Source organism: Schistocerca serialis, chromosome 6, assembly GCF_023864345.2.
Source record: "Schistocerca serialis cubense isolate TAMUIC-IGC-003099 chromosome 6, iqSchSeri2.2, whole genome shotgun sequence".
Taxonomy (NCBI): domain Eukaryota; kingdom Metazoa; phylum Arthropoda; class Insecta; order Orthoptera; family Acrididae; genus Schistocerca; species Schistocerca serialis.
In genome coordinates, this window is record NC_064643.1 from 101,183,510 (window position 1) to 101,206,755 (window position 23,246).

The 23,246-nt window shown below is 45.4% G+C and overlaps 1 protein-coding gene across 1 annotated transcript in view; it reads right to left on the minus strand.

Annotated features, from left to right (window-relative positions):
- The window catches only part of LOC126485098 (glucosidase 2 subunit beta), a 191,098-nt gene that overhangs the window by 6,709 nt on the left and 161,143 nt on the right, over positions 1–23,246 (minus strand). The window contains exons 9-10 of the mRNA XM_050108718.1: positions 21,861–22,051; positions 15,227–15,370 (exon numbers count right to left, since the gene is read on the minus strand). Of these exons, the coding sequence (XP_049964675.1) occupies positions 15,227–15,370; positions 21,861–22,051 (335 nt within the window). The remainder of the gene's footprint in view (positions 1–15,226; positions 15,371–21,860; positions 22,052–23,246) is intronic.

Consider the following 23,246-nt stretch of genomic DNA (forward strand, 5'->3'; position numbering starts at 1 on the left):
ATATAGCCACCAGTTCGGCAGTGAAAACACTGCAGCCACTGGGCAAGGAATGCTGTTCAATACGTCCTCCATGGACATATGCGAAGCCGACGCGACCATCAGCCATCGAGCAGCCAGTGTAAACTACTTTGTGGCTTTGGTACATATCAAGTATCAAGAGGAAGTAGCAGCCGAGAGCCGCGGGGTTAACTGAGTGCTTAGGGCCATGTGAAAGGTCCAGGCGAAGCTGTGGCCTAGGTGTACACCATGGAGGTGTACGTGATTGGACCTTAAGTATAGGCGGTAAAGGCAAGGACTCCAGTTCAGAAAGAAGTGATCGGACATTAGCTGCAATTGGAAGCCCTGACCTGGGCCACCAATGCAGGAGATAAACTGTCGTCGGTGGGAAAAGGAGACGGTGATTCAGATGTGGAGGAGAACTACTAACGTATGCAACATAACTGGCCAGCAGTTGTGCACGCCTAACCTGCAATGGAGGGACTCGCCTCCACCAGGACGCTGGTCACTGGACTCGTCCTAAAAGCTCCTGTCGCTAGGCGAACACCACAGTGGTGCCCTGATTTGAGTAAAAGCAACGCTGAGGGCACCACCGAACCATAAACCACACTCCCATAGTCAAGGCGGGATTGAACAAGGCCTCTGTAGAGTTGCAGCAGTGTAGAGCGATCTGGACCCCAGTTGGTGTTGCTCAGGCAGCGGAGGGCATTGAGGTGCTGCCAGCACTTCTGCATAAGCTGACTAAGGTGAGGAAGCCAAGTCAATCGGACGTTGAAAACCAGTCCTAAGAATCGATATGTCTCCACTACAATGAGTGGATCATCATTAAGGTAAAGTTCTGGTTCCGGATGAACGGTAGGACACCGACAGAAGAGCCTAACACAAGACATTGCAGCCGAAAACTGGAAACCATGGGCTAGAGCCCAGGACTGTGCCTTGTGGATGGCTCCTTGTAGGCACCACCCATGGGCGTACCCAGCGAGGGGCAGAAGATATTCGCAGTTTTTCACTATTTTACTATTTTATTTAGAAATGGGGTTTTACAGGATTTACTGTGGCATGTAGTGAACGAGAGGACTTTCCCTTCCAGCCGCCGTTTGAGAATGCGAAAGGCTGGGGGTAATTCTCCAATGTAGAGGCTCCAATATAGTGCTCAGCAATCGCATTTGCCTGGGTAGATAACATGACATTTATGTTAACACCGGGAACATCTGTTGGGGTGTGGCACCCGAAAACACGTTTGATCTTTTTCCAGACTTGGAAAGGTGAGATATAGCACCCAATGGTCAAGACATATCTCTCCCAACACTCCTGCTTCTGTCGTTTGATAAGTTGGTGAACGCGGGCATGGAGCCGTTTAAAGGCTATGAGGTGCTCCAGGGAAGGGTGCCGCTTATGCTGCTGTAGAGCTCACCGACGCTCCTTAACTGCTCCAGTGACTTCCGGCGACCACCAAGGGACTGCCTTACGCCGGGGCACCCTAAAGAGTGAGGGATCGTGTTTTCTGCCACAGAAGCGATTGCCATAGTCACCTTCTCACCCGTCACATCGATGTTACTGTGTGGGGGAGATGCAACGGTGACAGCAGAGGTTAAAGTTCCCCGCCTGCCTTGTTTAAAGCCCATCTAGGCAGGCAGGCATCGATGGACTTGACGCCGGGACAGTGACAGGAAGATGGGGAAATGGTCACTACCACACATGACGTCATGTGCTCTCCAGTGGATAGATGGAAGAAGTCATGGCCTGCAAATTGATAAATCAATGGCCGAGTAACCACTATGAGCCACACTGAAATGTGTGGCAGCCCAGTATTTAAGAGGCAGAGGTCGAACTGAGACAGTAAAGTTTCGACATCTCTGCCTTGGCCAGTACGCTCGGTGCCACCCCACAAGGTGTTATGGGCGTTAAAATCTCCTGAAAGGAGGAAACGCTTAGGGAGCTGGTCAATCAGTGCAGTTAATATATTCAGGGATACTGCACCACCTGGAGGAAGATACACATTGCAGACAGTTATTTCCTGTGGCATCCTTATTCTGACAGCCACAGCTTCAAGAGGGGTTTGAAGGGGGCTCAGGTTCACTACAGACCGAGTTTAGGACATAAACGCAGTCTCCGCCTGACACCCCACTCATATTATAGTCACTACGGTTCCTGTAGTATCCCTTATAGCCACAGAGGGCAGGGATCTGCATTGCCAGGAACCAGGTTTCCTGGAGGTCAATGCAGAAAGCAGGTGTAAAGTTTAACAGTTGCCATAGCTCAATCAGGCGGTGGAAAAAAAAAAGAAAGAAAATCGCTTCAATTCCACTGGAGGATGACATCATCGTGAGACTGCGAAGGCATGGAACATTCAATGAGGCAGCTTATGCTTCAGGGTCACCTGCTGCCACCTTCTTTTTGCCTGAGCAGTCTATATCCATTGTGTCTGAGCAACCGGCGAGATCTAGATCCTCAGCGAACGGCAGAATCTCCACCTCATCCACAGACACAGAGCTTGTAGGCAGTGGTGGTGAAGGTGCCACCGCAATTCCCTTTGTATTGGAGATCTTCTTTTTGGATTTCTCTCGCTGCTCCTTGGGTTTCCCTGGCTGGGAGGACTTCACTGATCCATGCGATTGCTGTCTTTCTCTGTGTATTCCAATGATGGATTCTTCTCAGGTTATCAGATGAGTGGTGGAGTTGTCTTGTCGCAACATTTCGATGTGTACAAAACTCATCGAAACTTTGCAACAAGACGATGTCATCACTCGGCTGAGTACCCGAGAAGAATTCGTCATTCACTGATTCAGTCTCTGGGACTGAGGATGAGTGGAGCCCTACAACCAGCTGCTTTTGGGCTCTTCAAACTTAATGCTTCTCCGGCTGAGAAGTGGGGACTGATATCCCCGATGGTTGAGGGGGTGTTGCTCCTGGAAGTAGGTGGTGCGGGAACAACAGTGGGGAAGTGCTGCCCCACCGTCAAGGGAGCAGGTGTAGTCTTCTGGTTCTGAGAGGCAATAGGAATGCGAGGAACTGATGAGGCGACAACTGTTCTCGTAGCAGCAACGTAAGAGGAGGTCATAGCCACAGGATGTAGTCGCTCAAATTTTCTCTTAGCCTCAGTGTATGTCAGTTGGTCCAGGGTCTTATATTCCATTATTTTCCTCTCTTTCTGTAATATTCTGCACTCTGGCGAGCAAGGTGAATGATGCTATCCACTTTGACACAGATGGGGTGCGGGGCATATGGAGTACTGGGATGTGATGACGTCCACGATCTCGACATGTGGTGCTGGAAGTACAGCGGAAAGATATATGGCCTAACTTCCAGCACTTAAAGCACTGCATTGGGGAAGGGATATATGGCTTGACGTCACAGTGGTTGTCCATCACCTTGACCTTCTTGGGCAATGTGTCACCCTCGAAGGCGAAGATGAAGGCACCCGGTGACAACCTAATTATCCCTCAGACCCCGATGGACGCACCAGATGAAATGAACACTCGCCGCTCTGAATTGGCGTGCAGCTCATCGTCAAACTGCAGAAGAAGGTCCATGTGGGATATAATACCCTGGGACCATATTTAAGCTCTTATGGGGCGTGACTGATTATTGGTGACTGATTATTAAAAGTGGTTGCCTTGGCTGGTGGAGTTGGGGAGGGGGTGAGAAATGGTGCAATGAGGGAGGAGCAGAAAGGAGGCAGGTCTTTTGGCAGATGACTCGGTGGTTGCACAACAGTATAAACGGAGTACAGAGGGTAGAGTATAAAGGAGGTACAGAAAGGGTGACAGGAGTCTCCTCTCCCTTATGCTCTATCCTCCGTACTCCTTCCATCTTGCTGGTCACTGAGTCATGTCAAAAGACCTGTCTCTTTCACAATACCCCTTCCTTGCATCCTTCCCTATCCTCTCCCCACCTCCATCAGACTAGGCAATTGCTTTCAATAATCATTCATCAACAATCAGTGTCACCGTGGCTACGGGAGGGTGCGTTTGGGTGTGAACATTGTGCTTGAGAAAGTAAGAGTGAAAACGTAAGTGCATTGTACATAAGAGGTGGGAGAGGGTGGGGGGTAATGAAAAATAGACGGGTAAAACAATGAAAGATGTAGAAAACTAAAATGGAGTGAGGCAAAGAGTAGCTACTGTGAAGAAATGCTGAGACAGAAGAAATTAATGTAAATTAAGGCCAGGTGGGTGGCGAGAAACAAGGACATGATGTAATGCTAGTTCTCACCTGCAGAGTTTTGAGAAACTCATGTCTGGGGGAAGAATCCAGATGGCACATGTGGTGAAACAGGTACCGAGGTCACAATTGTCATGTTGTAGAGCATGCTCTGCAACAGGATATTGTGAGTTGCCAGTGTACACCCTTTGCTTTTGCCCATACATTCTAATTGACAATTTGGTGGTAATAATACCGATGTAGAAGGCCGAACAGTGTTTATGTATTGGCTAGTATATGACGTGTGTCATTTCGCATGTGGCTCTCCCTTTGATAGTATATGTTTTGCCAATTATAGAGCTACTATCGGTGGTCATAGCAGCGTGCATAGGGGAAGTCTTGCAGCGAGGATGGTCACAGGGGTATGAGCCATACGGTAGGGAGATGGGTGCAAAAGGAACATAGGCTCTGACAAGAATATTATGGAGATTGGGAGGGCGACCGAAAGCTATTCTAGATGTGGTGAGGAAAATTTCAGACAGAATGGATCTCATTTCAGGGCAGGGCATGATTTTAGGAAGTCATAGCCCTGTTGAAGTAGCTGATTAACATATAACCAGGATAATAGTGAGTCACCAATGGCATGCTCTGAAGTTGTTTTCTGGAGGGATCAGCAGCACAAGGATTGGATGTGATGGCCCAGTAAATCTGTTTTTAACTAGGCTGGTGGGTAATTATGTGCAGTGAAGGCTAAGGTGGAAACACTAGTGTATTGCTGTAGAGACTCTGCATCTGAACAAATGTGTTTACCTCAGATGCCAAGCCTGTATGGGAGGAAACATTTGACATGGAAAGGACGGCAACTGTCAAAATGTAAGTACTGTTGTTTGTTAGATTTAATTTGGACAGAAGAGAGTAGCTGGCCTTCTGTGGTTACAAGATCGACATCAAGGAAAGTGGCATAGGATTCGAAATAGCACCATGTGAAATTTATTTGGGATAAGGTATTCAGAGATTCCAGGTATTTTACCAGGTCAGCCCCACCATGAGTCCACATGGTAAAAATGACATCAGTGTATGTAAACCAAACCAGGGAAGACTTATGGATCCCAGGAAAGTGCCCTCTAAGTGACTCATGGAAAGGTTTCCAGAGGAAGGAGCCATCCTGGTTCCCATGGTTGTACCTTTCATCTACCAGACCCTACGCTCCTTCTGCACCCATCTCCCTACCCTGTGGCTTGTACCCCTGTGACCATCCCTCCTACAAGACTTATCCTATGTGCCCTCCTACTATCACCCATAGCATCCTTGTAACTGGCAAACATGTACTATCAAAGAGAGAGCCACATGTGAAATGACACACGTCATATACCAGCTGTTACGTAAACACTGTTTGGCCTTCTAGATTGGCATGACTACCACCAAATTATCAATTAAGATGAATGGGCATGGGCTGAGGGGGTATACTGACAACTCGCAATATCCTGTTTTTTTTTTTTTGTGGTTTTAGGGCGCACAACTTCAATGGCCATTAGCGCCCTGACTACTCTAAGAATGCACCGCGAGGCACAAGTTGACCACAACAACTAAAAGGGAAAACACGATAAAAGACAGACTGACAGGCATAGGATTAAAAAACAGCATCATCAAATGTCCTTAGCGAGGTGTGTCAAATTGATAAAACGAAGAACACGAGCAGCTGCTCGTGGGTCATCCGCTAAAATGGCATCGAAAGTATTTGGCAGGTTAAGATCGAGGCGCAGTGTGTTAAGATCTGGACAGGACATTAAAATGTGTCTAACCGTCAGCAAGCGCCCACATGGGCAGAACGGCGCCGGCGCAGCCGTCAGCAGATGGCGATGGCTGAACCGGCAGTGTCCAATTCTTAACCGGGCTAAAACGACCTCCTCCCGCCGAGAAGGGCGTGAGGAGGACGTCCAAGCCACGGGAAGAGGTTTTAAGGCCCGAAGCTTGTTGTCGGTAAGTGCAGCCCAATCGGCATGCCACAGAGATAAGATGCGCCGACAAATCACCCTGCTAAAATCGGACGAAGGGACGCAACAAGAAGCTGTTCGAGGCTGGAGGACCACAGCCTTGGCCGCGGCATCTGCAGCTTCGTTCCCAGGGATACCGACATGGCCCGGAACCCACATAAAGCTAACTGGAGAACCGACGTCCACCAGCTGCTGAAGAGAGCGTTGGATTCGGTGTACGAAAGGGTGAACCGGGTACGGATCACTGAGGCTCTGGATGGCGCTCAGGGAATCTGAGCAGATGACATAAGCAGAATGTCGGTGGCGGCAGATGTAAAGAACAGCCTGGTAGAGGGCAAAGAGCTCAGCTGTGAAGACCGAACAATGGCCATGGAGACGGTATTTGAAACTTTGTGCCCCGACAATAAAGGAACACCCGACCCCGTCATTGGTCTTAGAGCCATCTGTATAAATGAAAGTCATGTCGATGAACTTCGAACGAAGTTCCAAAAAACGGGAGTGGTAGACCGAACCGGGGGTGACCTCTTTTGGGAGCGAGCTGAGGTCAAGGTGAACGCGGACCTGAGCCTGGAGCCAAGGTGGCGTGCGGCTCTCGCCCACTCGAAAGGTTGCAGGGAGGGAAAAAGGAAGGTGTTGAAGGAGGCGACGAAAGCGAACGCCAGGGGGTAGCAGGGCAGAGACATACAACCCGTATTGACGGTCAAGAGAGTCGTCAAAAAAGGAACGATAAGACGGATGGTCGGGCATTGACAGTAGCCGACAGGCATACCGACAAAGCAGTATATCGCGCCGGTAGGTGAGTGGCAATTCGCCAGCGTCAGCATGAAGACTCTCTACGGGACTGGTATAAAATGCTCCGATCGCAAGTCGTAAACCCCGATGTTGTATGGAGTTGAGGCGGCGTAAGATGGATGGCCGTGCAGAGGAGTATACGAAGCTCCCATAATCCAGCTTGGAGCGGACGATCGACCGATATAGACGAAGTAGGACGGTTCGATCCGCTCCCCACGACAGACCACTGAGAACACGGAGGACATTTAAAGAACGGGTACAACGGGCGGCCAAATATGACACATGTGGAGACCAGCTAAGTTTCCTGTCAAATGTAAGGCCTAAAAATTTGGTTGTCTCCACGATTGGGAGAGCAACGGGACCGAGTCTTAAGGACGGTGGGAGAAACTCTTTGTATCGCCAGAAGTTAATACAGACCGTCTTCTCGGCAGAAAAACGGAAGCCATTGGCGACACTCCAGGAGTAAAGACGGTCAAGAGAACGCTGAAGACAGCGCTCCAGGACACGTATACACTGCGCGCTGCAATAGATGGTAAAATCGTCCACGAAAAGGGAGCCTGATACATCAGCTGGGAGGCAATCCATTATTGGATTGATCGCGATGGCGAAGAGAGCGACGCTCAAAACTGAGCCCTGTGGCACCCCATTCTCCTGGCGAAAGGTGTCGGACAGGACAGAACCCACACGTACCCTGAACTGTCGATCCATTAAAAAGGAACGAATAAAAAGAGGTAGGCGACCGCGAAGGCCCCATGTATGCATGGTGCGGAGGATGCCCGCCTTCCAACAGGTGTCGTAAGCCTTCTCCAAATCAAAGAAGACAGCCGCGGTCGGGCGCTTCCGCAAGAAGTTATTCATAATGAAGGTCGACAAGGTAACCAGATGGGCAACAGCAGAGCGGCGCCTACGAAATCCACATTGTACATTGGTAAGTAGGCGTCGAGACTCGAGCAGCCAAACCAATCGAGAGTTAACCATTCGCTCCATCACTTTACAGACACAGCTGGTAAGCGAGATAGGTCGATAACTGGAAGGCAAGTGCTTGTCCTTCCCCGGCTTAGGAATCGGGACAACAATAGACTCGCGCCAGCATGCGGGAACATGTCCCTCAATCCAGATGCGATTGTATGTACGAAGAAGAAAACCTTTACCCGCAGGAGAAAGGTTCTTCAGCATCTGAATATGAATAGAATCTGGCCCTGGAGCAGAGGACCGTGATCGGCCAAGTGCGTTTTCGAGTTCCCGCATGGTGAATGGGGCATTATAACTTTCACAATTCGAGGAGCGGAAGTTAGGTGGCCTAGCCTCCTCTGCCTGTTTGCGGGGGAGGAAGGCAGGGTGGTAATGAGCGGAGCTCGAAACCTCTGCGAAAAAGCGGCCGAAGGCATTGGAGACAGCCTCAGGGGCCACAAGGACGTCATTCGCGACCTTCAAGCCAGAAACTGGTGAGTGGACCTTAGTGCCAGATAGCCGGCGCAGGCTACCCCAGACAACAGAAGAAGTAAAACTGTTGAAGGTGCTTGTGAAAGCAGCCCAGCTGGCTTTCTTGCTTTCTTTGATAATACGACGACACTGAGCACGTAATCGTTTATAATTGATACAATTCGCCACTGTAGGGTGGCGTTTAAAAGTGCGTAAAGCACGTCGACGAGCACATAAAGCGTCTCTACATGCTGCGGTCCACCAGGGGACCGGTACGCGACGTGGAGAAGAAGGAGGGTGAGGGATGGAATATTCAGCAGCAGCGAGAATGACTTCCGTGAGGTGTGCGACCTGACGATCGCAGCTTGTAAAGGTTTGATCCTGAAAGGTCGCCCTGGAAGAGAAGAGCCCCCAGTCTGCCTTGGAGATGGTCCAATTAGAGAAGCACGGAGAGGGGGTATGCTGCAGGAGATGGATAACACACGGGAAGTGGTCGCTCGAATATGTATCAGAAAGTGCATACCACTCAAACCGGCGTGCAAGTTGGGGAGTACATATAGAGAGGTCTAAATGGGAATAGGTGTGAGATGTGTCCGAAAGAAAAGTAGGGGCGCCAGTATTGAGGCAGACAAGATCGAGCTGGTTGAAAAGGTCTGCTAACAAGGAGCCCCTCGGGCAGGATGCTGGAGAGCCCCAAAGGGGATGGTGGGCATTGAAGTCTCCAGTTAACAAAAATGGTGCAGGTAGCTGAGCAATAAGTTGCATCACGTCTGCCCTGGTAACGGCAGATGACGATGGAGTGTAAACGGTACAAAAGGAAAACGTAAAAGTGGGGAGAGTAATGCGGATGGCAACTGCCTGCAGGCCGGTGTGCAACGTGATGGGATCGTAGTAAATATCATCCCGGACCAGCAACATAACCCCTCCATGAGCTGGGATACCTACCACAGGGGGTAGGTCAAAACGCACAGAGGTGTAGTGTGCCAAGGCAATTTGATCGCATGGGCGTAGCTTCGTTTCCTGGAGGGCTACGACAAGCGGACGGTGCAAGTGGAGCAGCAACTTCAAGTCCTCTCGGTTGGAGCGAATGCTGCGAATATTCCAGTGAATAAGTGCCATCGTAAGAAAAGAAAGATGAGAGAAGTGGTCACCTCGAAGGCCGCTTAGGGCCTGGCTTCGAGCGAGCACTGCCGCCGCTATCAGTAGGCGGACAGTCATCGTCCATTGGGTCTATAGGGTCATCGGCCATCTCGGGAGGATGGCCGGGAGGGGGAGCTTCCTCCGCCAGTGAACGGCCAGATGTACGGCGACCAGCGGTGCGGCCAGGCGAAACGGATGACGGCCTGGGGCGGCAGCCGCTGGGTGGCGCAAGAGAAGAAATGCGCCGTGGCGGGGAAGGAGAACTGTGCTTCCTATGCACCTTTTTGGAAGGACGTGTAGTGGAAGTACCGGTCGAAGGCTGGGAGGTCGAGCTACGGAGGAAGTCTGCACGGGATGGTTCCTTCTTGAAGGCCCGTGCATCTGACTTCGGTGTCTTCGTCTTAGCAGAAGCTGAAGAAGGTGCTCGTGTCTGTGGGGTGATGGGAGGAAGAGGAGACGTCGACCGCGCGATCTTAGCACTGGCCGAACGGACGACCGTGGTGCTGAAGGTCAGATTGCATGTCTGGGTTGCTACCTCCCGGGTAGTCCGAGGAGAGGCGAGGACAGTACTGTATTTCCCCGCTGGGAGCAGCGTGGGCTTCCTACTAGCCAATAGCTCGCGAGCAGCCGAGGTGGACACTTTCTCTTTGACCCGAATTTCCTGGATACAGCGTTCTTCCTTATAGACAGGACAGTCGCGGGAGGATGCGGCATGGTCACCCTGACAGTTCATACAACGAGGAGACGGAGGTGGACAGTCACCCTCATGGGCATCCCTGCCACAGGTGACACATTTAGCCGCATTGGAACAAGACTGTCGAGTGTGATTGAAACGCTGACACTGGTAGCAGCGCGTAGGTGTCAGGATATAGGGGCGAACAGAAATAACCTCGTAGCCCGCCTTGATGCGCGATGGCAGCTTAACACTATCGAAGGTCAAGAAAATGGTCCGGGTCGGTACAAGGTCATTGTTGACCTTTTTCATGACCCTATGGACAGCCGTCACGCCCTGCTCAGCGAGGAATGATTGAAGCTCCTCGTCAGTCAATCCGTCGAGGGAGCCAGTATAGACCACACCACGAGACGAATTCAAAGTTCGGTGGGCCTCCACCCGGACAGGGAACGTGTACAGGAGGGTGGCCCGAAGCAGTTTTTGTGCCTGAAAGGCATTCTCAGTTTCTAGTAATAAGGTGCCGTTACGCAACCTGGTACAGGATTTGACAGATCCGGCTATGGCATCTACGCCCTTCTGAATAACGAAAGGGTTGACAGAGGAAAAATCCTTTCCGCCCTCAGTTCGAGAAACTACGAGGAACTGTGGGGCAGGCGGTAGTACTTTTGTCACTGTTGGCTGGTCACGTTTCCGTTTTTGGGTCGAAGTCGAAAGAGATGGAGTAGAATCCATTGCGGAGGAATCCCCCATGATTGCCAGCGTCTCCGATGGCGCGCTCCTTCCTTGTGGGGACCCTCTCAGAGGGCACTCCCGCCTTAGGTGAATGTTTACACCTCAGGTCACACCTCCCGAGAAACAGACGGAGGGACCAATCGGCATGGTCAGAAGGTATCAGCTCAGGCAATCACCCCTCCCCGGGCCTGGCCTTTACCAGGGGGTACGCGCGTGCCTTACATGTCTACCCAGGGCGGGGACTTACGCGTTACCCCGTCACCGGCTACGCGTGCGAACGCGTGGGTCGGCCTTCAGGCACGCACAGGGAGGAAGGAAGAAGAGGAAAAAGAAGAGAGAGAGGGAGAGGGAGAAAGAGGACAGACTGTCTCAAACGCCGAGGCGGAGACCAGAGAAGGCAAGGAGAAGAAGGCAATGAGAAAGCAAGGGGAAGAAGGCAATGAGAAGGCAAGGAGAAAAAGGCAATGAGAAGGCAAGGAGAAAAAGGCAATGAGAAGGCAAGGAGAAGGCAAGGGAAAGAGTAAGGAAGACAGTGAGGTGGAGAAGAGCAAAGAAAGGAACCAACAAAAGGAAGGAAGAAACGAGAAGTGAAAAAACCAAAAGGACCACGATGATAGGTCGTGGAACCGTCCGTCTCCGGACGCAGGCGCGAACTACCCCCGTGAGGGGGATGGACTCCTTTTAGTCGCCTCTTACGACAGGCAGGAATACCGCGGGCCTATTCTAATCCCCGGACCCGCAGGGGGGGCAATATCCTGTTGCAGGGCATACTCTACAACATGACAATTGCGACCTTGTGTCTGTTACACCACACGTGCCATGTGGATTCTTCCCCCAGACACCAGTTTCTCAGAACTCCGCAGGTGGGAACTAGCACTACAACATGCCCTTGGTTCTCGTCACCCACCTGGCCTTAATTTACGTTAATTTCTTCCGTCTCAGAATTTCTTCACAGTAACTACTCTTTGCCACGCACTGTTTTAGTTTCCTACATCTTTCATTGTCTTACCCGTCTATTTTTCATCGCCACCTCCCACCTCTGCTATGTACAATGATCTTAGCTTTTCACTCTTATTAACTCATGCATGATGTTTAAGCATGGATCACTGTCTGCATATTACCCTGTCTTCCACCTTTAAGCTTTAAGGTTTTCAAATTTCATCCAATGCAGTCACCAACTATCAGTCTTTCCTTCTCATCCTGTGTGGTAAGTCTCCTTTGACCCACAGTTCTGGATGACTTTCCAGAAATCTGCCCCTTTTCCTTCACCCCTTTTCCTTCCCCTTCAACCCATCTGCTTGAAGAAGGAGCCACTGGCTCTGAAAGCTTTCCAATTATAACTGTCTCTTATGTGTGTGTTCTGCCACTGCTTGGTGAGTAGATTTTTTATCTATCCAATTAAATTATTTTGACATAACACTGAGATTGTGTTCGCTCCTTTGGAGGAAGGCCGTACAATATTGGAGTGAAGTGCGGAAGGTCAAAGTAGTCTTGAGATTGTGTTTTCATCTCTTGCAGACATATAACAGCTGAGGATTGCGACTGTTGTAACCACTGCAATTCTGCACTATGCAATGTGATATCAGATATATTCCACTGAAGGACATCCATATTTAAGAATGAGAGATGGCAGTTGCATAGGTGCTGATAACCTTAGCAGCTTTCAAGCTTCTGGTTTCATATGCATATGTACTACAGGGTTCAGATGCAGGAAGATTCTGCTCTGCTATTTCTTTAAAGGTAGAGGTTTCCTCACTGAACTGATCAGCTCTCTAAGGTCGGTTGATGAATCATGCCAATGAAGTGGGCTTTGGCTGAGTGATGTTACACAGTGTTGCCGTTGAGGAGAATCTCTGAGTCCACGAAGGGGGAAATGCAATTTTCTTTGTCTTCTTAGTTCCTCTGCATTTTTCATGTGTTGCTCCTGACCAGAGGTAAGAAGAAAATCATCTTGGGAATATTCCCTCTCAAATTTACAATCTTCTGTATGGGTCACAAGAGACAATTGCCAGATGATGGTGTGGAAGACTTTCAAATGTCAAGTATTTTCCAAGCAACTGGAAGAAACCTTTCCCTTGCCCAGATCTCCCGTACAACCTGTCCATCAAGGTACTGATTTCATAGGAAGAAGCAACATGGATTCTTCCGCAGCTAATGCAGGGTGGGGAAGAGAGTGTGCACTCTCCATCTACAACTACATCTACTGTCATGGCATAAAATCAGCATTGGCACGCCAGTTAGGAATGATAGGGAAGAGAAGGCTACAAGAAGAAGTCAGCCAATCACACGCTGATTGACCTCCCTTTCATGACAACAATGTGAAGGAGCAGTGGCTCCTAGGTGAGCGCCGCTCCCGACATGGTGGCCCACTTCGATAGCAGCATCAACATTAGCTACTCTGTTAAGAATCTCTATGAAGCACAGACTTGTATTTGTCTATTCTGAAGAAGACTGTTTATTTTGTATGTTACCCTTGCTTGTGATTGAATTGTCTTATTGTAATAAAATGCATTAATACGAGTTATTTTATTGTCTAGTGAACTGAGTATGCAGGCATCCTAGTCACAACATGTCCGTGAGGTGCATGGCAGAGGGTATGTCCCATTGTGCCAGTTATTTCAGTTTCACCACCTTCCATTGACTTAGGGAGACTGGAAGAATGAGTGTTTGATTGCCTCTGTGCCTGCTGTAATTATTCTCATCTTATCCTCCTGATCCTTATGTGAGCGATATGGAGGGAGTTGTAGTATATTCCTATAATCATTGTTCAAAGGCGGTTCTTAAAACTTTGTTAGTAGTAGACTTTCTCAGGATAGTTTATGTCTATCTTAAAGAGTGTGCGCCTCTTCAGTATCTCTGTGACACTCTCCCATGGATCAAACATACCTATGGCCATTCATGCTGCCCTTTCCTGTATACGTTCAATATCCCTGTTAGTCCTAAATGATATGGGTCCTATACACTTGGGCAATATTCTAGAACCATTCACATGAGTTATCTGTAAGCAAGCTCCTTTGTAGACTGATTGCACTTCCTCAGTATTCTGTCAATAAACCAAAGTCCAACACCCGCTTTACCCACGAGTGAGCCTATGTGATCACTCCATTTCACATCCCTACAAAGTGTTACACATCTGTGCGAGTTGGCCGATTCCAATTTAACACTAGAAGCAAGTTGCCAGTCTCTGCACCACTTTCAAATTTTATCAAGATCTGACTGACTGTGCACCTCTGCCACAATTTACACATTTGGCTGCATTTCCACAGGACATGTGAGTGTGACTTAAATGTAGACACTGGTAGCAACACATTGGTTTTGGTACATAGGGTCTTATGTTGATGACCTCATAACTTGCCTTCATATTTGACGGGAGCTCCACTCAATTGAATGTAAGGAATAGGGTGCGGATAGCCTCTAATTCACTGTCTTTTCTGTTCATAACTCAATGGACTCCTCCCATGCTTGACACTACTAAGTAGTAAGGTGCAGAACACAACATTTTTGGGATGAATGTTCACAATTTGTTTTTATGGAATGGGCATACAAAGATAAACAACTCACTTACTCAAAGGTACTAGTAAGAAAGAGATCTTCATATTTTTATTTTTGAAACTGGAGCAACTAATTCAAACAGCATCTCAACCATCTTCACTGAATGAGACATTCCTGTTCTCCCACTAATGTAAATCTCTTGGCTGTCTTGGGGATTAAAAAGGTATCTTTTGTGCTGAGTAGCAAGCTGACTAAAAAGTCATGTAAAATAGGAAAGGGAGAGAGGAAAAATGGGGTCATCAGAAACAGAGCACAAGCCTCGAATTAGCCAAGGGTGAGGGGGAAAGTCAGTCATTTCCTTTTAACCATCCTGGCATTTCTCTGTAGACAAACCATAGAAAGCCTCAATCTGGATGGTCAGACAAGGATTTGAAATGCCTTCTTCTCAATTACAAGTGTAGCATCCGAAGCAAGGCTCCACCCCACTTGGTCACATGAAATATTTTGTGGCTTTAATAGTGTGATCCAACTACAGCCACTAGTGTATTATTAACAGCAGATACATTTAAAGGGCTTCTAAACCATGTTGCATATTGTTATTACCTTGTTAAAAATGCCTGTGTGTTTCCATCAAACAAACTATCCAGATTAAGAAAGATTAAATTCAAATTCATCATGAAAATTTTCATGCAAAACCACATCACTTTGGAACATAACATACCAAAATAACAAATACCATCTATAGTTATTTTTGCAACATTAAAATAAAATGTAAGTAGGTACATCCAGAATTAATTTTTTTTTTTTGACAATGCAATGTGTAAGGTATCTATGTGCATACCAGAGCAGATCGTTGAGGTCCATTCCAACATGATTGTCCTCGGTCATATAACATGCTTTTATATTTATTTTCTTCTGGACCTGACCACTGATTCCATTGTCCCAATCTTGTTTCAGAACCTCCAGATTTTGAACGCTGAGTAGCCTAAAAAAGATAAATAGGAGTAAAAGTTAACAATAAATTGAACACTTCAATGAATATTAGAGCTACATATGGAGCTTTCTTCTTTGAGGAAAATTGTAAGTATCCGCACACAACATTACAGATCCGGAGAATTCCCACCATTTATTGAGAATTTCCACCATTTATTGAGAATTCAAACCATTTATTAGAATCTGGTACAAAATAATGAAGACACCTTAAGGAAAAGAAAATCTTTTGATAACAAATGAAATACAGCAATTAACTGACGAAAGGAGAAAATATAAAAATGCAGCAAATTAACAAAGCAAAAATACAATAAAAACACCTAAAAATGAGGTGTAAAATGGGAAGCAGGAATGGCTATCAGAGAAATGCACTGCTGTAGAGACATGTACAATTATGTGGAAGATAGCTGCTCTCTTTCAAATTCTAAAGGTGGCAGGAGTAAAATACAGGGAGCGAAAGGCTATTTACAATTTGTACAGAAACCAGGTGGCAGTTATAAGAGTCGAGGGGCATGAAATGGAAGCAGTGGTTGGGAAGGGAGTGAGACAGGGTTGTAGCCTGTCCCCGATGTTATTCAATCTGTATATTGAGCAAGCAGTAAAGGAAACAAAAGAAAAATTTGGAGTAGGTATTAAAATCCAGGGAGAAGAAATAAAAACTTTGAGGTTCGCCGATGAGATTGTAATTCTGTCAGAGACAGCAAAGGACTTGGAAGAGCAGTTGAACGGAATGGACAGTGACTTGAAAGGAGGGTATAAGATGAACATCAACAAAAGCAAAACGAGGATAAGGGAATGTAGGCGAATTAAGTCGGGTGATGCTGAGGCAATTAGATTAGGAAATGAGACACTTAAAGTAGTAAAGGGGTTTTGCTATTTGGGGAGCAAAATAACTGATGATGGTCGACGTAGAGAGGATATAAAATATAGACTGACAATGGCAAGGAAAGCGTTTCTGAAGAAGAGAAATTTGTTAACATCGAGTATAGATTTAGGTGTCAGGAAGTCGTTCTTGAAAGTATTTGTATGGAGTGTAGCCATGTATGGAAGTGAAACATGGACAATAAATAGTTTGGACAAGAAGAGAATAGAAGCTTTTGAAATGTGGTGCTACAGAAGAATGTTGAAGATTAGGTGGGTAGGTCATGTAACTAATGAGGAGGTATTGAATAGGATTGGGGAGCAGAGAAGTTTGTGGCACAATTTGACTAGAAGAAGGAATCGGTTGGTAGGACATGTCCTGAGGCATCAAGGGACCACCAATTTAGTATTGGAGGGAAGCGTGGAGGGTACAAATCGTAGAGGGAGACCAAGAGATGAATACACTAAGCAGATTCAGAAGGATGTAGGTTGCAGTAGGTACTGGGAGATGAAGAAGCTTGCACAGGATAGATTAGCATGGAGAGCTGCATCAAACCAGTCTCAGGACTGAAGACCGCAACAACAACAGCTGCCACTTACACAAAAAATAAATACACTTCTGGAGACACGAAACCAGTTTTATGAATATTAAGTGCTCAGATGACAAACCAGTTGTAAGCAACAAATGGAAAGCTGAATGTTGGAAGGAATATACAGAAGGGCTCTACACAGGAAACAAAGCTGAAGACAATATATGGTAATGAAAGAGGAAGTAGATGAGGAAAAGGTAGGAAGAGATATGATGCTACGAGAAGAATCTGACACACCGCTGAAAGGCCTCAGTAGAAACAAGGTGTATTGTGGCAGGACCAACAATGACAAAACTATTCCACCTAGTATGAAAGATCAGGTATTAATATTACTGACCCTTCAGTTTACTAAGTCATGGTTGCAAAATAACTAACTGGAATTAATTATACAGGAATTGAAAGACTGGTAAAATCTGACCTCAGGTAAGATAAATGGCCAAAAAAATATGTCAATAGAGAACCTACAATTCATTTTAGAAGATAGGCTGAAGAAAGGCAAACCTATGTTTATAGCATTTGTTGATTTGGAGACAGTTTGTGACAGTGTTGACTGGAATAAACTCTTTGGAATTCTTAAGGTAGTAGGAATGAAATACACCAAGTGAGAGATTACAGAAACCATACTTCAATCAGGAAAGTCGAGGGACATGAAAGGAAGGCAATAGTTGAGAACAGTGTGAGACAGAGTTGTAGCCTATCCCCATGTTATTTAATGCTTACATTGAGTAAGCAGTAAAAGAGAAATTTGAAAAGGAAATTACAGATCTAGAAGAAGAAATAAAAACTGAGGTTTGCCAATGGCATTCTAATTCTGTGGCATGTGACAAAGGACTTGGAAGCTATATGAACGGGATGGATAGTGTCTTGAAAAGACATTATAATAAATACGAAAATAAACTATGAATGTAAGGGAGTGTAATTTAATTAAATCAGGCAATTCTGAAGTAATCAGAGTAAGGAGACATTTTGAAGACCACAGTGCTTTACTATGCCTAGTCCTGTTGGAGGTGCTATGGCCTTGTCTTCCTCCAGCCTGTGACATGATGACTGTTATTATAACCATCTAATTTTGTTTATAATATCCTCTGTCAGATTCCTGATGGTGCACCAGTCTCAAGCACAAGTGAATAACGAACGACACTGATCAACATTTTTGATACAAAGAATGTGAATGTTGAAACTTCCTTGCAGATTAAATCTTTGTGCCAGATCTGGATTCAAACCCAGGGCCTTTGCCTTTTGTGGGCAAGTGCTCTATCAAATGAGCTACCCAAGCACAACTCATAACCATCCTCACAGCTAAACTTCCACCATAACTCACTGCCTGTCTCTGGTGAAGGTCCAGGTTTTAGTTCCAGTCTGCCAGGAAGTTTCATATCACTGCACACACCACTGTAGAGTGAAACTTCATTCTGGAAATGTAAGTGCTGTTCTTTGTTAAGTTACTGGTGGTGAATTTGAACATGAACTCATTTTTTGTCTTATAGGGCTACTTTTTTTCTTTTTTGCAGCATGCTACCCTCCATCCATGGAAAACCTTGAAAATGCTGTGGGTTAACTAAAACACTCTACAGATTCAAAATATGTACATGCACTTATCACACGAGCCTCAGTCAAAAATCTATTTCCAGATAATGAGGGTGGTTTTGTCAGCAATCCCAACAAGCATGCTCAAACTCACATACTTATGTTGCATTTGTTGCCATTTGCATCTCACATTTGAGAATTCTGGCAACTGTCAGAGTGAGTGCTTGCTGTTCTACATCTGAGAAGGTTTGTGTTAATCAGGAAGGAGAAGGGCCTCAAACCTGTGTAAATAACGCAATTTTTTTTGTTATATATGTGTAGAATTAACTCCAAAATTGCAAACATGGAAACTTATCGTCCTGTAAAGACATGCTAATAACTTTATTTTGGGTGTAAACTTGGTGACTAGAAGAAAAATTGGACCCCCCCCCCCCCCCCCCTCCAAACTACATACGTCACTCATCATGTATTTTATTCCTGACAAGCTAGTTCAAATAATCAACAATGGACTTATTTTTGTCTGACAAATATTGTATTGAATCACCTTGAAAACTAGGAAAAACTGTGCACTATCATAATTTGCCATCCATGATATGGTCTGCATGCCACAGTGAAGAACTGCCGACACCAGTGCCTTCTGAGAATGTGACAAGGAGTCGAGGCAGATACAGTGGCAAACATTGTGTGTTTTGCAGATGATACAACATTGCGCAATACACACCATGACAACAGAACTGCATCAGGCAACATAGGAAAAACTAGAACTAGTAATGGATTGGTTTTCTTCTAATGAACTCCTGTGTAATCCTGATAAAACACAAGAACTAATTCTGGGTTTAACTACAGCTGTTGAAAGCAAATAAATAAAATTGTTAGGATTCCACATTGATCCAAAATTAAACTGGGAGGAACACATTAGCCATATCTGCAAGAGAATAGCAAGAGTGTGTTATCTCATCTGGAGACTGACAGTTGTAGTCACTGATGAGTATCTAAAGGTGGTATATTTTGGCCTCTTTCAGTCACACATTTCCAACGGCATATTGTTATGGGGACATTCTTGCTTTGTCAGTGAAATTCTGAAAATTCAAAAAAAAAGTAATCAGAATAATGAGCAAAGTTAAGCCCAAGGAACACTGCCGCCCCCTCTTTATCAAGCACATGATATTAACTGTTGTGAATCTGTACATCTACACCGCACTGCTTTATGTCAAAACCAACTTAAATGAGTTCGAGAGCAGAGAGAACATACATCCCCACAACACCAGAGGCAAAATGGACTTCGACATACCAAGACACAGACTCACAAAGACTGCAAACTCACACAAAATAATGAGTTTAAAACTCTTCAATAAACTTCCAGCATCTGCTTGGTCACTGACCAGTAATATTTTCAAACGTAAGGTTTATGACTGGTTACTCAAACACCCATTTTATAAGGTAAAAGAATATTTTGAAATAATTATTGACATTAATATAATGGAAGGAAACATTCCACGTGGGAAAAATTATGTCTGCTTGTGTCTGTATGTGTGGATGGATATGTGCGTGTGTGCGAGTGTATACCTGTCCTTTTTTCCCCCTAAGGTAAGTCTTTCCGCTCCCGGGATTGGAATGACTCCTTACCCTCTCCTTTAAAACTCACTTCCTTTCGTCTTCCCCTCTCCTTCCCTCTTTCCTGATGAGGCAACAGTTTGTTGCGAAAGCTTGAATTTTGTGTGTATGTTTGTGTTTGTTTGTGTGTCTATCGACCTGCCAGCGCTTTTGTTCGGTAAGTCACCTCATCTTTGTTTTTATATATAATTATTGACATTAGTATACAAGAATATTCCAAAAAGAAAAGGAGTTAAATTGTAAAAACTTTACTGTAAAGTTATTGTTAATTGTATATTTAATGTTCAGACACCTATTCAGCTGTAAGTGGTCAATGGTGAATAAACTGAATACTGAATACAGGAGGCAGTGAAGGAGATACGTAAGCCAACCCATCATTTCAAGGACACTGTGGATCAGATGAACCACCCTTTTTGTCTCAAGGGGATCTCAACACATTTGTTCATTATTTGAATTGTCAAGGCAGCAGGCTCAGCTACCAGCTTTGCATCTGAAAGGACAGAATCTTATTTATCATGACCATGTCATGCAGTCTTTCCTGAATATTTCTCCAAGGAAGGTGAAATGTTTTCTTGTAATGATATTGAGTATATTATGGAAGCTTTTGGCCATGATCTGAGAGTAAATGAGTGGCATCTGGTTCACAGATTCCAACAAATTTCCTTCTGTTCAGGCTGTTTGTGCAATTAATCTGAAAAACACATATGAGAACTTCAAACTGCTACTCACACTTGTCCCATATGGAAAATAGAAATGGTGTATATGTGGAAATTTCAATTCTTCTAAGCATGCAACTTAGGTATACACAGCACAACTGGTGTCTATCCAAGTGAGACAGCAGAGATGGGAAAAATCTCTGTTATGGAGAAAAAAATGGCTTGCTTTAAACAAGCCACTGCCTGGACACAAGACAATGGAGAACACTCCTGATGTTGAAAAATTTATGAAACCAATGGACAAAACTTATGTAGACTCATGTTCTTAATGAGAGAATTTTCCACAGATCAGTGAAGTAATGATAGAAGAAGGAAATTTTGTAGACGCACGAATTAGGGGTTAATGTCGGATTAATAATTCCTTGATTTGTTGAAAGAATGGCATTGCTGTCTTTCAGAAGCGCAAGAAGTTTTTAGGCAACCATAACACATAGAACTAATGTGATATTGTACAAGAACTACTGAAATCGTACTGTCTTATGGTATGCAACATGTCACATAAACTACATCACTTGATGATTAGTCTGAGTTTATCCTTGATAACCTTGGAGCATTAAGAGAGAAACATGGAGAACAGTTCCACCAGGACATTTCTTTAACAGAAAATCATTATCAAGGCAAATGGAGTACTGCAGTGTTGTAAGATTACTGCTGGTCCTTACGAAGTAATGTTTCTGTGACCAAGTACTGCTGAAAATATGGGAAAAAGTAGTTACTCATTTCTTTGCTTTGTTTGTATACTGACAGATTTTGTTTGCTGTTTGAAATTGGAAGTCTTGTTGGAAGAGTTTGTCATTTTGCAATATAAATCTAATACATAAGCTACCAAAGTAATTACAAAAACCATTATTACATGAAACCTGGGGGCTGCAGAGAAAGTCTGAAATTAAATCTGGATTCATCGTCTAATCATCTCCTAGAAACAATGTTTATTAATGCTGTAATGAGGAAAAGATGTTTTTTGCTGACCAGCAAAAATATTGTTTATCAAGCATATGAAGCAGTGAAGTGTCTTACATCCACAATGTTCATATTCTACTGCTACTTTAGTGACACAGCAATGAAATCTTGCTATGTGATGAACGTTAAAAGTAATTTATAAATATGTTCCACACAATACTGATTCAGTACAAATCATATTAAAAAAGAATTATAAAATGTAAAATAATAAACTTACATGATCAAATGGACACAGTTTATAAACATATTCAGAATCTGTAAATTCAAAACATTCTCCATCCAATGGAGCGAACTCATCCTCTTCACCATAATCTTTCTCCATGGATTCTTGCAACTGCTTTATTTCACGCTGCACATCCCTTAGGTTACGATCGGCTTCTTCAAACTCTGACCGAGCCCTTGTAGCTTCTACGAACACACACGAAGAAACAACCAACCACTTTAACAACAGCAGTAACAGTTCCAATTATTACATTACATCTACCTGAATAAGAGGGAGAAAATCTCATACTTACAGCACAACTGTTTGCAAATTTAAGAATGTGGACAAACAACACTTACTATACTGATAGCAGAAACAATGGTAACTCCAAGAGACATGTGCTTCATCCCTCAATGGATGCCAAATATTTCTCCAAATAACCAAACAATGGGAAATCCATTATGAAAAGGATAGTTGCTACTCACCATATAGCAAAGATGCTGAGTTGCAGTGAGACACAACAAAAAGACTGTCACACAATAAGCTTTCTGCCAACTAGGCCTTTGTCAAAAATGGATTATATATACACACACACGAGCGTGCGCGAATACAACTCGCACACACGAGCACAGTCTCCGGCAGCTGATGCGAGACTACGAACAGCAATGCATGATGGGATAGGCAACCGGGTGGGGGTAAGGAAGAGGCTGGGATGGTGAGGGCTGGCAGGATAAGAGTGGGGGACAGTAAAGTGCTGCTGCAGGAGCATGCAGGGACGAGGTGGAGAGAGGGTGGGGCAGCTAGGTGCAGTCGGGAGGTTAGACGGAGGGGGTAAGGGGAAGGGGATAAGTGGGAGGGGGGGGGGGGGGAGGTTAGTGGAACAGGAGAGAAGTAGAAAGACTGGAAGCATTGGTGGAATAGAGGGCTGTGTAGTGCTTGAATGTGAACAGGGAAGGAGCTAGACAGGTACGGACAATGACTAACGTAGGTTGAGCCAGAAGGGTTACAGGAATGTAGGATATATTGCAGGGAGAGTTGTAAGGGCAACGACTAATGAAGGTTGAGGCCAGGAGGGTTACAGGATGTAGGACATATTGCAAAACTCTACCTGCAACACATCCTATGGATATTTTGACGGGAGAGTTCTGCAATATATCCTACGTTCCCATGAACCTCCTGGCCTCAACCTTCATTTGTCATTGTCCTCACCCATCTAGTTCCTTCCCTGTTCCCATTCCAGCACTACGCAGCCCTCTGTTCCACCAACACTTCCAGTCTCTCTCCTTCTTCGCTACCCCCGACCCCCACTCCATCTAACATCCCGACTACACCTATTTGCTCCACCCTCTCTCCACCTCGTCCCTGCATGCTCCTGCAGCAGCACTTTACCGTCCCCCACTC